At 29.9% G+C, this 19,690-nt stretch overlaps 1 protein-coding gene across 2 annotated transcripts in view; it reads left to right on the top strand.

Moving 5' to 3' along the window:
* The window catches only part of aralar1 (calcium-binding mitochondrial carrier protein aralar1), a 162,121-nt gene that overhangs the window by 94,970 nt on the left and 47,461 nt on the right, over positions 1–19,690 (top strand). For both annotated transcript variants that reach the window (XM_075376035.1, XM_075376037.1), the window contains 2 exons: positions 11,682–11,828; positions 16,583–16,724. In XM_075376035.1, coding sequence (XP_075232150.1) covers positions 11,682–11,828; positions 16,583–16,724 — 289 coding nt within the window. The remainder of the gene's footprint in view (positions 1–11,681; positions 11,829–16,582; positions 16,725–19,690) is intronic.

The raw sequence follows: 19,690 nt of genomic DNA, 5'->3' as shown, positions 1-19,690 counted from the left end.
GGCTTTCGGTGTTTTGGTCTACTTCTGACTACCGACATTCTAATTGAGATGGAACCTCACTTTGTCTCTGAAAAGTACTAGATCTAAAATGCTTATATTGCTTTGAATCAAATTTGTAAACTGTCTTCATTGACCATTATAACATATTCAATAATAATATTCAGTAGTAATTAGTTCTTGGTAAACCTGCACCTTGTAATGAGCAGATTTTCAGCATTCTCCAGTGTAGTTAAAGGTACTTTTTGTTGGCTTAATTTTCTTGATGGTTTGGGAGGAAATTTTAGTTTTGTTTCTTATCCATGACTGAACCTGTTTTATGAAATTTTTAAACAATTTTCTTAGGTACTTTTTGGCTGGTGCTTTCTTATCAAATTTTATAAAAAATCTTCAACTAACATAAAAATTCGTACTTGTATAACTTTGCAAATTGTTCATCCATTAACCATATTGTGAACTCACAATTGGTCAAGAAGGTAAAATCTTGTCCTCCGAATCAAACTCAGCACAAATTTAAAGTTCAGTTTTAAGTTAGATCTAATCCCTACCACATTAGCCACATACATAAATATATAATAAATCTTTTATCTCTTATGCATAAATACACAAAAGAATCAATGTAAAAAAAAAATAATATCTAGGTATTCATTGCTGAAATGGTGATCCACTTTTATTTAATTTGAACATACTGCGAATAATATTTTAATTTACATGTTACCTTGGTTAAATCAAGATATAGTTTCTTTTTATTATGAATCTTGTTTTATGTCTTCCATAAGTTTCAGTTTTCCTGAATGTAAAATCATGGAGCAGAAGAAATGCATGTTTTTCACTACTGAATAATTTCAGTTTTTATTATAGAAAAGTTTAACATTAAATAATATTTTTATTGCATTTTTAAATCAGCGTTCAGTTGGAGTTCGAACTGAATGGAGAAGGCCAGGTGGTTTTTTCTTCATCACAGATCCTTTACCGGATCTGTGATGAAGAAAAGTAAATTTTTAAGAAAAGAAAGTAAATTTTTAGAAATAAATTGAACTGTTGTTCAATTTATAAAAGAAGGTATTGATTGAATAATGTCAATCACATAATCTGTTTGAGGGCAAATTTGTTTCCCTGAACTTTCTGTTCCTGTACGATTTTTTAAATTCTGATCGTATGTAGTAGTGCTTACAGATCTGTTAGAATCATACATGTGAAGTTTCTGACTTTAACCAACTTCTAATTTGATATAATTTAAATGGTTATTGGCATGCCAATACAGGTTGTTACCTGTATGTTGTAAATATTTGTTTCATCACTGATAGTTTTCTTTTGCTTTAATGGTTCATTTTCTTAGCAAAAATAAATATAGCAAACAGCCACCACACCTTCGTTTTATATATTAATAACTAAACTTGTGATTTTGTATTTAAACAATCAGCTTGCCTGAATGCTGTTATAGTATATAGATATTGTACATATTTTATATATATCTATAGTTTAGAAACCTTGAAAATTGTGGCTGTGTGTGTGTACATGCTTATGTGTATAATGTTTCAGTAGAATTAATTTTAATTGGTTACTAAGATTTGTGTAGATGATTTACTAAATAATGTCCTCTACTCCAATAGCAGTAGAAGGAAAAAATAGATAGCCGCAGTAGTGGCTTTGCACCCTCCTGAAAATATTCAATACAATCCAAGATAGTATTGATAAATGTTTATCATATCACAGTAGTGGGTAACATCTTCATTTGAAGAATAAACAATTGTGCCTTCACAATAATCATTTTTACTTAGCTTGACACAGCTTGTCCAGTGGATAAGAACTAGCTTTATATTAAAAGGCCTTTAGCGAACTGAAAATTTGTTTTACAGTAACCATTATGTTGAAAAATTATTACAGTTGAAAATTAAATGTAAAGTTGTTGCCTATGTTCGCCAGTGCAGAACACAAAAAAGCAAGCATTAAATTGTTTATGTGAAATAGAGTTAATATTTATAGGGTCAGAAATTTATATTCTAAAAAAGTTTTTCCTTATTTTGCAACAAACCACTATTATCTTATTTATAGAAAAATACAAATTTAATGTGTAGGGATCAACAAAAAATAGGTGGTTTGAAATAAGGAAAACAATTAAAAGTATGTAATAATGTAAACCATTATCGTATGTAATTTTCATTTTAACCGTTTAAAAAGTAATTTTTAAAATATGTCCAAAAAAATTATGACCACATTCTGTAAATGTGCCTTGAAATGTAATATTGCTCTCTGTAAAGCAGTACCCCAAATGTCATCATATCGTTCAAATGTTATCATAGCTAGTTGACTTCAGATCTTCTGTATATGGCCTTGTATGTATGTAGGTTTTAGATTTCAGGTTACCCCCATAGAAAATATTGACATACCTGGGAAACAAGCAGACCAAGAGAGGTCAATTTTTTTGAGATAACACATCTCAGAAATATCTATACACTGTTTTTGTTTCTGTAGTAGTGCTATCTTGTTATATCAAATGTTAAAGGTAATTTCATGAGAGTTTCCAGAGATTTGTTGTCTGCCCTGTGGTAGAAATTATATTTGTACATTCACTCAGACTTTGATATAATAACTGTATTATCGCAAAGAATGTTGAGAATTGACATAGCTCACTGATCTTGCATTCACAATTTTATTTTTTTTAAAGGAATTCGCTTCACCTTTTGAACACTACAATCTGATGTAGTAGCTAAAGTAGCGGCCTGTTGAGTGGCAAAGCAATATTGACTCTTGAATACTGATTAACATTTACAGGAGTACAGATCATGTGTGAATAGAATATGTGCATTTTTTTTACTATGATGTTTCTCTGAAGTTCTTATACCAATGCATAATTACATTAACTTTTTACAATAGTATTTTATCCAACATTGCTCCATTATATTTGTATGTGGCTGAAATGTAATTCACAGTTGCTTGTAACTCACAAATGAAAATGTAATCAAATGGAACAAATATGGCATAAAAGTATTTATTTTATTTACTACAAAAAGTTAGATTTATTTTTTCATGCAAACCATTTACAGCTGTTATACATTTCTCCTACAGTAAATCAGTTTTCTTACTCTATCAATGATGAATGCTGGCCATCTTTCCTTCAATCCATGACTTCACTACCTCCTTCAGTTCATCATCTGTGGTGAAATGAATACTTTTATTATCCTTCTTTAATTGCGGAAAGAAATGAAAATTGCAGGGCATCAAATCTGATGAGAATGGTGGGTGCAAATACACAAATTTCAAACTAACTTGCAAATTTCAACTTTACAAGAGCCTTGTCAGTTGCATGTGATATAACCAAGCATTATCGTGTTGCAGAATTTTCAGCTGTATTGCATCAACATCAATATGTATTGCACAGAATTTACACTAGATCTGGCTTCAACGTAATCAGTCATGTACACAATTTGGATCTCCAGAATATTGCCAACATAATTTATTTGCAAAAAATTGTGTTTTGATTTTGTTTTTTTAATGACAGAATCATAGTACCAGTATTCCAAGCCCTACCATTTTTCTTCTGGATTGTAAAGATGCACCCAAGTTTTGTCTGCCGTCACATTATTGAAAAGGAAATCATCTCCATAATATTTCAGAAGCTGTTTGTAACATTCCTTTCAGTGTTGTTTGGTATTTTATATTGCTCACTGATTTCATGGCAGCCCAGTTGTGCTATAATATGTCCTACTTGGTCTTTCGATATGTTTACCCGGGTGGCCATGCATTGTGTGATGCAAACATCATTTTGAATCAATTCTTTCACCTTCTGTTAGTGCTTCTCATCAGTCAGAGGAACTGTGAGGTTCATCCTCAATATTTGCTTTATCAGCAATGATTCTGATTTACAAAATTTGTTATACCCATTTATTTACCGTACTTCAGTCAACAGTTTTATCACCATAAACGGAATTTAGATGTAGACAATGATGAATTTCACTAGCGTTAACTTTTTCTGCTGTTAAAAATTTCAATCTTTCCATTGTTGTTTTACACAAGTTAACACAGCAACTTTTTTGGCTTACTCAACTCCATAAAAATGTTGACCGACAGAAAATGAGAGGGGATGGGTCAATTTGTAGGAATGAATATGGAATGTTTGTAGTAGGAGAATAAAGAAACAAATTGACAGCACCTATCACTTTGTGCAACAGATTGTTCTGTTAATGTTCCAACATGCATTATATTTCAGCTGCTTTTCATATGTATTCTTAGTACCTTTGGATAAATTTATCTCTGTTTTATGAAATTAGTATTTTACAGAGCTTCTGTAGTTGAATTAGCATACCCATGTGTTGCCAATTTTTTGTGTGTGATCTTGTTTATAATTTAGATAGTGAGAAATTTAGATTTGTTTATTTTGTTAGAGAGAAGTGTAGTAACTTTTTTCTTGAAAATTTTGGCAGTTTAGCATGAATGTTTGTTACCTAGTACAAAGTTAAGTGATAATTTTTATCACAAAGAATTTTTTTTTTAATGTGTTTGATAATTCCACTGCAGATATGGAACCTTTAACTAGATAATGTGAAACTAGTTAATCTGTATCTTTTATGTGGCTTAGGTCTTTAGAAATATATTTAAGTTAACAGTAGATTACAATAATTATACATTTACTGTCTATTGTAATAATAACAGTAGTAGAAGTAAATTTTTAGTAACATACAAAGGAAAGGATAGATAAATTATTTAATGAGCGTTATTTTATTAAATGAGATAATTTATGTTTTAGTGTTTTTTATTTAATGTAATTGTGGTTTTTTTTTAAACCTAAAATACGTTTGATAGGAAAGAGTTTTGATATAATAATATCATCATATGTTTTAAAGTGAGAAATTTCAATTTTTATCTGAAAGAAAATAATTATGCTACTGTTGGTATAAATATATAACATACGGTATTCACCTTGGACTGTTATTGTGGAAAAAAATCCATTTACTTTACATGTACCTTAATAATCAATTTTTATCTAAATTATATTCGATTTCACAACGAAAATTGTTGGAATGAGCTTTGTGTTAATATCCATATAACAATGTGTAACATGAGTAATAGTCCATTTACAAAACGTCCCAAATTTTTGACAACTGAGATTTTGGTATCTCTGCATTTATTAAAACGCTCTCTGTTGGAATACGTGTAAATTTGCAGTTCCAAAAAGCTTCATAATGTAAGAGAAATGCATTTAAAATATGAGAACTTTTTCAAAATGACTTGTCCAGACATGATTTTTCAAGATGACAGCGTGAGGTTTTCTGGTCATTCTGGAGAATCAAAACTCTCCTTGTCCAACATGAAAGTTAGTTCACCATCTCTTTTTTTTCTAACCTGACTTCATTTTATTTGTTTTATCAACATGTGTACATAAATTGCTTAAAAACAAATTATTACAGATTTATTTTGTTTAAACTCGCATTTTTATGTTGGCAGTACCACTAACTGTCCTATAATAACAAAAATTCAATGATTCAAAACATTGCAAATCATTTGTGAATTTAGGCTAATTTGACTTGTTGAGTGAATTAGTGGGAAATTTCATGAATGAAACAGAAGCTAGAAAGGCAAGTAAGGTGAAACTGCCTCCACATGGATGTGGTAGGAAAAAACTTAGTAACACGTTGCATGGAAGAAAAATTTTAAAAAAGAAAGATAAATATTCTTCGAAAAGCTTGCCTAAACTACCTGACTGCATGCATTGGAATTTTACAGATTTTAAATGTTCAGAAGCATTTATGTCATGATCGAGAAAAAAAATCACATATTCATTTGACTGCCAGAAAAACTTAATTTTGCCTAAGATACCCTATCAGGCAGCTTATTATTCCTGGCAAATTTGTCCGTACAATTTTGGAATTTGTGAGGTATTATCAAAAGATTCACAACTAACTCATAAAATATCACTCTACATATGGACTGAAGCTGATCACCCAAAAGGTTTGAGTAAAATCGCCACAGAAATTTATCATAAATTAACAAATTCTGACTTGTCAAAATATGACATGTGCACCATTTTACTGATGGATGTGTGGCGGTAGAACAAAGATACAATAATTATTGGTATGTTATTGAAATGACTTGTCTCATAAGCACCTGAAAGCCTTAAAGAAGGACAACTGTTCTTTGTAACGGAACATTCATACATGCCTACTGAGAGTTTTTTTTTAGTGGACTATTGAATATTAAAAAAATGTATTTATTCTTTTTTAATTTTTGAAGCATGGTTTTGCATTTAATGTTTTCTAAATATTTTGTATTAACGAACTATTGGTTATTATTTAAAAAAAAGATTTTGGACTATTAAATTTTTTTTTAATTTTGTGTAAATCTTAATGAATTGTAACTAAAGTTCAAATTAATTTAAGCATATTTTGTTCTTAATATTATAAAAAAACTATTACGTTACACAGATATTATAAAATCCCTAAATCTTATTTAATCTGTACACTTTAAACATGCTTCATTTCACAAATGCCTCTGTCTCAATAAGTTTTTTCCAAAAAGACCTTTGTCGTATGATCTTTTACAAAATGACCCTTGTCCAAAATAAATTCCTTTTTTTTTAAAGTTTTAATTTTTTACAAATTAATAAATAGAAGGAACATTGTAATCAAATACATTATTAAAAGCAAAAATTATCCATCTATTTAAAAAAAATAACTTTATAAAAGTTTTTTCACTTCCCCAACAATTTGTCTGAATGGACCAGGGACACTTTAGAAATGGATGCTCACATTTCGTCATTACACTGGCATTAACTGTATGAGTTACTAGTTGAATTACAGGACTTTGTGACAAAGTTTTTTTAATGTGCCTGCTATTTGTTGAATAAATATAATTAATGCTGGAAATTTTAGTGTTCAGGATTTCAGTTTAGCAGATAAAATAAATTTCAGTGCCTTCCATTAAATCATTTTATTATGTTGTTAATTTAATTTATTAAAAAGCACTCTATTTTACCTGAAGTGAAGAAGTCAAAGAATTCCTGAAGCACAGTGTCAAATATTTTTATTTTAAATGGAATCCAAAATATACTAATGTAATATGTTTTACTGTAACTGGGTTTCATTACACTTGATTTTGAAACCTGTACATTATAATTATGTGTTTTATGTTGTTACTATAGAAATTGGTTTTAACATTTGTGAATGTATTAAAACATATTTTGTCTTGAAAATGTAATTAATGATTTAGATGTATTTATGTGATTTACATAATTTATTTTGAAAATTTCATATTCTCAATTTGTGGAATATAATAGTAGCTAAAATATAAGGCATTTCAAATATTAAAGATTTACTGTTTGTAAAGTTTTTCTGGTCATTAGCATGTTTCCTTGGAAATCATGTTATATGTTTTCTGAAAGAATTGTAAACCAATACTGTATTCAATTTTTTTTTTTTAAAGCTTTTACTTCTTTCACTGATAGACATTGTTGTGAATTACAACAATACTCCTTCCCAAACATCAAAAAGCTATATTTTGAAATAATTACGTAAACCTTCTTGTATGCCCCCTCCTAGGTTTACTTCTTTTGTTACCTCTTCATTGTTATATGATTAATAGTAATAATTAATTAATACAATATAAATAAAATATAAAATCTGATTGTGAGAAAACAGTTTTCATTTTATATTGATGAAACGATCATATCTGATTTTATAGGATTAAAAGCATACTAGGGTTAAAATTTTGTAATTCTCTCAGACCCCCACCGATTTATTTTATTAAAAAAAAAATACAATACAGAAGGAGGAGGAAGTAAGGTTCAGGCCTCTTGGAACCCATTGGTTCAAGTTCATGAATTTGTTTTATCACCTTACATCTGCATTGAAACTGAATCTTTTACTTTCTGTGTTTGATGTGTCAGAATTCTAATAACAAAAAAATGATACTAGTGTGTAACCAGTTACATTGCTTTTTATACTTTTGATACCTAACTGCTTTGTTTTAAATATTAAAAAATTTTATTCTTTTTTATAAATTACACATTTATCTAATAAACTAAGTATAATTTTGTGTTTTGTATTGTTGAAGCTCTTTCATAGTGTAAATTGCTTCTTGTTTGTTAAAATTATCAATAATATATGATTTTTTTATCTTTAAGAATATTAAACAGTTATGAATTATATGTGTAAATAAAGTTGTTTTGATACTTTTTACTTATACTGAAATTAAATATAGCGGTTCTGTATCGAATTAAGTTTTTTAAGTGGCATATGTGTTTAAGTCAAAAAATCCTTAGATGGAAAACATAAAATGTTAGTCAAAGTTAAAGATAGATTTTAAATTTGTTTTATGAAACAGTCATTTTTCTAGACATCTTGTTAGTGTAATAGTTTACCAGTCTTTTCCGATAAAAAATGTAATTAAAAGATTACGGAAAATGGTGGTTATGATTTAGTATACAAAAAACCATCATACGTCATTCTGTGTAATGTTATTTAACATAGGCTTTTGATTTAACCAACCAATGAAACTAACAAAGAATCCCTTATGTAGCTGACAAACAGAGATTGTTATAGCAATCCATGTTTGTCAATTACTTATTAAACCTGAATAGATTTATTTAATTTCACATTGGAGATTGTTTATTTTGGATGTAACAAGATTTATTAATTATTAAATGGTGATAAAATATACTGAGCAGGTGTGCTTTATTAATTATCGATCTCTAATTTTTCCTTTTATATGCTTGGTGTGTACATGTAGAAATGCCATAACTGTCATATTTGTAGACAACCTGATGAGTCATTAGTCACTGCTCCCATAGATAAAGAAATGTTGTAACAAGTTAAACAAGCATCCTATGCCATGCCTGCTAGAGGAAATAACTTAAATGTTTCCTATGGTGTTTTTCACTGTGTTTAATATGTAATTGTATATTAGCTATGTAGCTCACTGAAGTCTAGTTGTTATTCAGCTCTTCAAATAAAATTTTGCTTCTGCTCGTTAAAGAGACTGATTGTTTGAGTAAACATCATTACTCTTAAAGGAAGCAACTTTGACTGGTGTCATTTGTAGTCCCTTGGGGCATCTGCATCGGTGGCATCTCACATGGCCGGGCTGAACACTGTGGAATGTGATCAGTTTGAGGGCAAGAAGATGTCCTCTGTTAAAGCCATTGTTGGCAAGGAACGGAGGGGGTGGTGTAGCGACCTGACACACTACAAGGCGGGGTCTTCTCCCCTCGGGGGAGGAATTGAGATTGTGTCATTTGTAGGTTTGTGCTTCTGTGAACTTGGTTAACTAGTTCAGAGGACAATGAAGTAGGACATTCAAGATGTCCGGATTAGGCCTACAGCGAAGGCAGAAGCTGAATTTGAAAATCACCGATGTAAATGTCTATCGAGGCATTTACATCGATGGCATCCCAATGAAGCCTGGCTTATTACTGTGAGATGTAAAAAGTTTGAGAGTGAAAAATAAATCCTGTTAAAGCCCATCAGCGCTAAGAAGAGGGGAGTTGACTGGAAGCATCACGAAACAGGTGTCTTCCCCTATGAGGTTGGGATGATGGTGTCATTTGTAACTCGGTTGATTTACATGAATTATGCCTTATGAAGCAGTGAAACAGTGGCACAGATAGCATAATACAACAACTTAATGTACCTCTTTCTTTCTGTTATCCGGTCAGTATTACATATGTATTAGACATATATATTTGTGTTGTATTATCTGTTACATATGTATTAAACCTAATTTCCAAGAATTCTTTTGGTCCTTATGCATTAATGCAGAGCTACTCAGTTTGTTTTTTTTTTTTTAAGTGTATTTTTTGTGATCAGTTCTACGAATAGTATAAGTAATTCAATTTTTTGTCTATTATTGCTTTCATTGTTAGTTAAGTGATGGTGAAAGTTTTGAATCGCACAAATTTCTATAAGACCCTCTGTGAAAAGGTGATTGTGACATACTGCCATTGGAACTTGTTTTGAAGCTGTTTTTGTCATATTTATTCAATTTTTAAATCTCAAATGTATCTGTATTTCCTTTATTATACAACTTTCACAAGTAAATAAATTGAGATGATATTTTGCAAAATTACATTTTTATATTTGTGTGGGCATCTGGCAATAGCAATAAATGATAAAATAATAAAAACGCAAGAAATTAGAATGGTATTAGATTCTTTCCATAAATTAAATCTATCAGAGACAAACCCAGACACAGTAGAATACACAGATAGAACGAAGCAGAATGATACTGTTGGATGCACTTCTGTTGTAAATGACAAAACTTATGTGTTTTGGTTACCTGGTATTACAAGTGACTACAATGCTGAAATGTACACAATCATGGCCTTAAATATTATTTAATCAAAATATTGGCACATCCCTATCTGTAGTAATTCGTATACTGCTCTCCAAGCTTTAGAGGATTTGTTTTCCAGACATCCTATCATTACCAAAATACATAATACAATTGCTGAATTAGATTGTCACAACACACAAGTGAATTTCTGCTGGATCCCTAGCCACGTGGGAATCCTGGGTAATGAACGTGCGGATTCTGCTGCTAAAGATGAATGTAGCCAATCATCTTTCACCACTTTAGTTACAACTACTGATTTCATTAATTCCATTAAACATACACTTCGAAGAAAGTAGCAAGGTAACGACTTGACTGCTACAATGAACAATAAAGTCTGACACATCAAAGATATGGTATTACCAAGAGACTCTTCATGCAGAAAAATTCGCTGAGAGGAATTGGTCCTGTGCCAGTTGTGATTAGACATACCAGAACTACTCATGGATACCTGATGTCAATGGAGAGTGCACTGCTGTGCATCCGATGCGACTGCCACTTGACTGTGCACCACATCCTTATGAACTGCGAATGTTATGCAGCCTTACTTCACAAATTTAATTGCCGAGGGACGTACGGCGCATCCTAGGAAATGACAAGAATGTACTAGACCAGATATTGTTACTTCTAAGAAGAATTAATATATTTAATTAGATTTAACCTGTCATAAATTTTGATATTATTTTGTTATTTGCATTACATTTATTATCCTAATTGTTGCGTTTATTACTATTTCAATTTTATTTCTATTATCGTAGTTTTAACCTTATTTTATTAATATTTTAATATTCGAGAAGGAGCCTCTTATTATTTTGACTTGGGCGATAATAACACGAAAGTGTTTTACGCCCAAAAAAAAAATCAAGTGTCAGTTTAGTGAAAAGCATGATGATTCATAAAAAGTTCATTCATTTTTGTTTTGTGTCAGTAGTCTGTTCATAATTATGATCTCTAAAGTTAATGAGGTTGGTTCTTGACTAAACACAATTGGTTATTTCTTTTTCATAGTACAAATTGAATATAATATTTTAGATATTAAAATTTTTGAGCTCTGCATTAAGCACATTTGCATCAATTCCAAAAAAAAAAAGTATTTTTTTATTCAGTCAGTAACTTAGAATCGTAGTAGCATATTGTAGAAACTGCCTTTTATGAAGGGAGTACCACTCTGCTAACCTCAGTGATGTATTGTTAGCTTCTTACTCTTTCATCAAAAGGTCCTAGGTTCACTATAAGCTGCAAGCTTACATCATGAATTACCAAAACAAAAAAAAAAGTTAAACTAAAAGTTTGTACTATTCGATTATCATTCTCTTGAGAACCAGCTATTTTTCGTTAATGATCTTCTTTTTTATTTTCAGGATTTTCACGAGGAATGTGGAACTGAAGCTTTCCGTAAATGTGATAAAGATGGTACAGGTTTTATATCTGCCCTTGATTTTCAAGATATCATGGTTAATATTAAAAGTCATTTATTAACCAAAGAGGTTAAGGATAATCTTGTTGCTGTAAGTTCTTTTTATATTTGTTTTATTATGTGTTATTTATTACTGTTTGTTTTCAATATGTCAGTATATCTTTCATGTACGAAGACAGGCAGTATCAAGTACAGACTTATATTCAGCTAAAAAAATAAAACTGATTTGGATGCTAGGATTTACAATGTATGCCTGGTTATTCATAAATCTATGAAACACTTTAATTATAACCATTTACAAATTATAAAGTAGAATCTAAATTATATTAGTTTAAAATTAAAGTAAACTCTGAGGTAATACCATGGAATGGACACTGTGTTTGATGTGTCCACCTTTGCGGAATTGGCAGATATGTAGATAATATTACATTTTGCCTTGTACAAACTTGATATTATCGTGATTGACCAATGTGACAGCTATGGTGGTATGGTTTCAAAGTTTTTGATATTACCAAGAAGTGGAGCCACAAATCTGATAATCAATGCATCAACACCATCAGAACCTGATGCATCAACATGCATCAGGAACCAATGCATCAACACCTGAACATCGCAACCTGACAACCTGTGTGTCTTATCCAACATTGTGGATGGTTTTCATTGAGCTACTATCACACTTATTTTGGCAATGTAGCTGATATTCATCTTTTTGGTAGATGTAATTATTCCTGCCTTCATTAAACCTTGGTATAAGCTAGTTTTTCATCATGTTCAAGTATGTTATCTCTATGACAACCGACTCCACAAAAAATTACCTGCTTTCCTTGACTTTTGAAAGTACAAAATATATTTTCCTTTAGTGAGTCTCTGACATGTTCAATAACTACACAGTAATTTAGCCCTCCTTATCCACACTTTTGGTCCTTTACACATAAAAAAGTTGCTTTATTGGTAAAGGTGAGTGATTCTGTGTAATACTTGATTTCAAACTTCTCCAGCATTTTGATGCAGTGATGAGCATGTACTTCTTATTGTTAATAATTAGAGCCTGCATCTTTCTGAAGCTTGTAAGCTTTGATCTTCTGCCTCTTAAAAAGTGTTTTTCAGACCGTTTGGAGGGTGGTGTGTTGTAACTTTACAGTCATAGTGAGTTTGGAGGGGGTATACATATAGATTTATATAACTTGATTCTCAGTGTTTTCACATAATCGTGGATGTTCTTCCAGCCAAGGAGTACACAAGTGGCTTCCAACCCAAAATTTTTCATACATTTCACAGTAGTGTATAATGGTAGGGCCTTCTAAAATTCTCCTCAATGTTGTCATTACACTGACACAGTGGGTAGTTTTAACTAACGAACTATCTTTTCACATCGACTCAACATTATCTCTGCTGCTGCTGTTTTCAAGAGGTAACTATTACAATTGTGTGTGCAGTCTCTTGAATAGTAAGTTAATTAAAGAATTTACCTTCATTTTAATGTAATGTAACTCAATATTTATTTTATCGTCTTTGAATAGTAACTGTTTAAAACATACTGCTAGTGACTATTATTTATATATCGTAAATATACACAAATTAGTATATTTTTCTCCTTTTTATACATATGCATTACATATGTATTAAACACTAATTCTCAAGAATTCTTTTGGTTGTTATGCATTAATGCAGAGCTACTCAGCTGTTTCTTTGAAGTATATCTTATGATAGGTTCTATGAGTGGTATGTGTAATTAAATTTTTGTCTATTATTGCTTAGATTGTTAGTTGTGATGGTTAAAATTTTCAATAAGGACCTCTGTAAAAAGGTGTCCTGTGACATGCTCCCATTGGAACTCTACTAAATATGAATTATATCTTTGGTTGACTTTGAATAATTGGAACTCAGCTATTTCAAATAGGATAAAATATGTTCTCTATGAAACAGAATAAATAATAGAGCTCCCCTTAATAAGATATCCTTCAATATTCCAAGGAATCTTTGAAGGAAGGACCTTTTATCTGAAAATCTCACTATCTACTATTGTGGAGGTATTCATTTAATCTCAGGCATTATTTTTCTGATTTTTAAATATGCTTTTGTTGATTTTACCATTCAGTGTAGGTGTTATATTGAAATGGAATATATATATATCTTTGCAATATTGTAATAACCAAAATATTCAGTTGAATATTCAGTTATGTTAAATATTCAGTTGATATACAGTTGTGAGTTTGAAACCACCAATTGCAAGTGTAAAATATGTAACACACTTAAGTGACCAATTTTTAATTCATAAGTTTTTTGTTTTATTTACTAATATATACCCTTCTTGATGATTTTTAAACATGTTTTCATTTTTTGTTTTGGAAAAAATTATATCTTTTGTCTAGTATTCTAGAATTTAAACATTTTTGGACACCACTATCATTCACAATCGAAATGAATTGTTTATACCTTTTTATGAAAATCAGTACTCCTATTATTGGAGTTACAGTTTACAAACACAGAACTATAATAATACGCTTACGTTCCTCCTGGTTAAGTTGTAAAAATTAAATACTATGAGAGTTTATCTCTAAAGTAAAGACTGTTTCATTGTAAAAAAAATTTATTCTGAAAACTTTATAAATATTTTTTATTTCTCTTAAACTATATATATTATACTACTTCTCTATATAATCAAATTAAGACATTTGTCATAGTGATACACCAACTTTAATATACCCTCATTGTATTCTGCCGCCAGTCCATTTAGCCACTGATTAACAGCATTTTCAACTTCATTGTCACCCGTGAATTGTTTACCATTCAAAAATTATTTCAATTTTCCAAACAAATGGTAATCAGATGGAGCTAAGTCTGGACTATATGGTGGGTGATCGTAAATTTCCCATCCATTGTTCTCAGTAAATCACATGTCAGACCCACAACTTGTGGATGTGCATTATCATGCAGCAGGACGATGTCGTTGGTCAGTCGCCTACATCACCAATTTTGAATGGCGTGCCATAACTTACGCAGTAGGCTACTGCATTTATAGTCATTCCACGTGACGGGAAATCAGTCAGCAGTATGCCAAACTGTTCCCAAAAGACTGTGGCCATCAGTTTTATGTCCAAATGGCTTGACCTTTGTTGGTCTGGTTGGTGATTGACGATGATGCCATTCACTTGACTGCTGTTTTCTCTCTGGCTTGTAATACGAAATCGATGTTTCATCACTAGTAACAATTGAATTAAGGAACTCATCACATTTTTCTGTGCAGCGCATCAGAAATTCCAAAGCAGATCCCATTCAGATTTTTTGTGACATTCCATTTAAGATGTGTGGCACCTGACATGCACAAACCTTTCTGAAGCCTAAATAGTCATGAACAATGAACAATTACAGCTCTTGAAACATCAGGAAAAAGAATTACCTGGTCGGAAATCGTTAGCAACAATCTTTTTTTATTTTATCATCGATGCATTTCAACAAGACCTTGGTGATTATTGATGGCCTCCCTGAATTTTCTTCATCATGGACATTAATTCTTTTATTTCTAAACCTTTCTCACCATTTTTGGACATTAGTTTCATTCATTACATTATCACCATACACAGCAACCAACTGCCTATGAATTTTAGCCAGCTTAATGTTTTGATGGTTTAAAAAATGTGTGAGTCCAAGTATTTCACACTTGGCAGCAGCATCGATTTTCCTGTTCATTTTATAACGTAATAACTTACACGTAATCAAAGATACTACAACGCAACAACTTACAGATAACAATGCAGTTTGTACATTACTAGCATGGCCATGAACAACACAGGTTCGTCATCCTTAAGGAGAGAAATTTCACAGCGGCCTTTACTTTAGAGATATCCCTCATATATAATTTACCATAGATTTTGTATAAAAGCTATTTAAAATTTTAACAGAAGTTTTAGCTTCATCAAGATGAAACATTTTTTTTTGTAATTTACTTGTTTCATATGCATTTTAGCATAACAAACTGTTTTGGGACAGAAATTTATTGTTCTAAGCTTTTTTTTTACCCAAGCTTCCTTCTGGTAATATGATGTAAATTATTCAGATGAATTCCAGGGAGATCGACTAGTGTGATTATTTTTTTAAAGATTTATACATGCTCATATTTTCAAAATTTTACAACATTCAAGTTTTACTGGGATTCTCATTTCATCCCAAATCTTTTATTGTTATTTTGTTTTATACTTTATGTTTTTAATTTTATTCAAAGAATTATAAATTTTAATGACAGAGAAGTGTGTTAGTAGAAAATTTATTGAAATAATTTGTTCACATTTTTTAAATTATACTTTTTCATTATTGATGGAATATTTTCTATAAAAGTTGATGTATTTCAAATGTAAAGGTGAGCAGGTCGTAAAAAAGTATTTCTTGTTATTTACATAATTTATTTATTTTTTTTCAATCGCTACTATTATATAAACTTAAATTATATTGAACAACCTTCTTTTATATCCTGTGGATAATTAAATTATTTGGTGCCTGAGATTTTGAATTGATTCAATTGTGTTTTTAATTCCATGCTGTCTTTAAATCAGAATCAAACTGCTTAAGTAAGTGGATAATTTTTATAAGGTAAAATATATATATTTTTAAATATAATTTTTATAATGTTTTACTACTTTTACTCTTGTTTCTTAGGAAAGGATTAAATTTTAAGTGATTGCAAAAAATTGTGTTTCATATAAAGTTTTTGGTTATAATCTTATTGTAAGATTCTATGTGTAATTTTTCAAGTCAGAAAGGATCCATGTTGCTCTATTATTATATGTTACCATAATATTATACTGTGTATTTTATTCTCCATGTCTAATTTAAGCTACACATTTTCAGGCAGCTGGTGGACTGCATGGTGGCCATAAAGTTAGTTTTCCTTATTTTATGGCATTTAATTCACTATTAAATAATATGGAATTAGTAAAAAGAATCTATTTAAATGCTACTAATGGTCATAGAAATCAAGAAATTACTAAAGGTATTTAAGTATTTTCTTATATTAATTTTTTTTTTTTTTTTTACATACGGCCCTTCCATTGTCGTGGCCACTGAGTTACCATTGTTTTATTAGAGGTACACATATAGCCTATGTAATATAATTTTTTTTATACCCATTTAAACGTTATTTCTGGGATCAGTATTTTTATTTTTTATTTGTATTTTGACTATGTTTTTATCTTTTAATAGAAGAATTATGTTAATTTTAATGACATGGGAATGCAGTAACTAGACAATACCACCTTTATTAGTCATATAACCGAGCAGTGTACATAGAGATTATTTTAAACCTTTCTATGTTTTCCATTTAAGATTTTCTAGTACATGCACACATTCTTTAAAAAAATCTCAATTACTTTTATCAGGACAATTAGTAAACGACATTTGAGAAGTATTAAATATTTATTTATTCCTTAAATGTTTTATTTTTATTTCTACATCCAAAAATATATAGATGAACTAGTGGACCCGACAGACGTTGTCCTGACGCGGCATTATTCTGTAATAAATGCACACACATAAATATAAGTAACTTAATTAAGTTAAAATTAGCAGAAACGTGTTCTAAATTTCATTAAAATGACTATTAGTATGATATTATCAGTTTGTGATTGTTGTATTATTGTAATGGGTTTATTGATTAATTATGTGTAGTATGGTTAATATTTATTTTCACTAAATATTGAGATGTCCGACGAAAATTGAATTAAAAAATTGAAACATTGTACAATTAATAATTAATGTAATTAATAAATTTTCATCCACATTACTACTAATTTTCACTTACATCATTCTAAAAAAGTACCTCCTACATATTATTTTTTTTTATTTAATAATTTTGATGTTTCATAACCATGTAACAGCTTAATTAATCAATTAATAAAAAAATTAAAACACTGTAAAAAAGCAGCGTAGTTTAAAATTTTAGTAGAAATTTTTATCATTTTTCTCATTCTTTATTTTAACAGCTATTTTACCAAATTTTAGATAATTGTAAATTAAAAATAATTTTAGAAAACTTTTTATAAAATTAATCAGCTAAAACATCATAAATTAAATTTTTTTAAATATACTTTAAACTATATTATAAGTAACTTATATTTTTATTTTCAAAGAGCTGTTCAATACTTCATAAGTTGCATAGAATCAAATGAGAACTGACAATTTAAATTTGTAGGTTAAGTTGATTGTTATTGAATGCACGCGTATACATCATTAAAATTCATGAAAAATCATGTAAAATCTCACTTCAATACTGCACCTTACAAATTTGCACAATGTACAATTTTTAATTAAACTTTAAAACGTTATTTCAATAAATAATAATATGATATAATATTCTCAATAAGCGCGCAATTCTAGCAGACTCGGCAATACTTCGCTATTGCTAGATCTGAGTATACATACAGATTAAATGACAACAATTGAAAGTTTCATAAAACCTTAAAAAACTGAACATTAGCAATTTATCAAAATTTAACCTTTCACTTTATAAAAGTCAGAATGTAAATAAATCCAAATGGCAAAACAACAGCACTACCTATCGGATTTAATTCACACCACTCTCTAATCACAGTATTCGGTAGAAAATAATTTTTTAATGAAAAGTGTTGTGGGTGCAAAATCATTACAATTAATACTGAACATTAAGAAACTTACAAAACATTATGGAACCGTATAAAATTTCACCTGTAACTTTATAAAATTCAGAATGTAAATAAATCCAATTGTCAGAACAGCACTACCTATCGGATTTAATTCAAACTATTCTCTAAATACGAATTTTAATGTAAGAACAACACTATGCTACGACGCAAGTAACTGATATGCGAAAAAGCAACAAAATAAAAAAAATTTCTAGAATCCGATCACAGCACCAACTACCGGGTTTGACTGATAAACCAAAAATTGAAAAAAAACTTCTAAACGCGATCGCAGCTCTGCCTACCAGACCCAATTTTGAACGAACCTTAACCATCCCAAGATCAACAACACATAATTAAATTAAAAAAAACATTTTCACTTCAATACTGTACCTTACAAATTTGCACAATGTATATTTTTTAATTACACTTTAAAACGTTATTTCAATAAATAATAATATAATATTTCTCAATACACGCACAATTCTAAACGCAATTGCAGTGTTGCCTACTTGCTACTTAATCAGTTGTGATTTTGTTTACATTGGCAACGGCCAAACGGGCTCTTTGTGATTGGTCGTTGTGTTTGACAGCGGCCATCTTGCATTGATCTGATTGGTTTTCCTTTGTTTACATTTCCATCTGATTTATTAGCCTCTTATTTATTAAAAAACTGTTTTCTCGCGATTTTTTGTAACACAATAATAACACAAAATTACAAAATATTTTTCTCAATTTGATCGCAGCACCAACTGTCGGGACAAACTAAAATAGAATATTATTGAATATTCGATACTGCGATGGTAGTGCAGTCTGCCGGATCCAATGTAAAACATTCCAAAATCAACAAGTACTTATAAATAAAAAATTAATTAAAAATACATTTTCCAGTGGACCAAATTGTGAATCTAAATCATTCTCGAATCCCCTTGAACACACACACAAAATTTCATCAAAATCAGTCCAGCCGTTTAGGAGGAGTTTACTTTCATACTCATGCACACAAGAAATATATATATAAAGATGTGTATACTTGTTTAGATAAAGACTAGCTGCCAAAAGATGGGAGCTGTGACTATTAAAACTCTTGAAAACACAGATTTAGACTGTAAAGTAACATCAGCTGTTGTATTCTTTTAGAAAAATTACTACACCTAATAATTACAAATAAAATACAGCAATGACATGTTTCATATCACTATAACGTAAAGAATTATTTTCTGAAATGTTACTGATAAGTAATACAATTGAAAGATAATATACAAAATAAAAAATCTGATGTGGACACCACATGACTTCCTTG

Source organism: Lycorma delicatula, chromosome 9 (assembly GCF_047948215.1).
Source record: "Lycorma delicatula isolate Av1 chromosome 9, ASM4794821v1, whole genome shotgun sequence".
NCBI classification, from domain to species: domain Eukaryota; kingdom Metazoa; phylum Arthropoda; class Insecta; order Hemiptera; family Fulgoridae; genus Lycorma; species Lycorma delicatula.
Note: the sequence above shows the minus strand (reverse complement) of the source record. Positions and strands in the feature narration are given on the sequence as shown.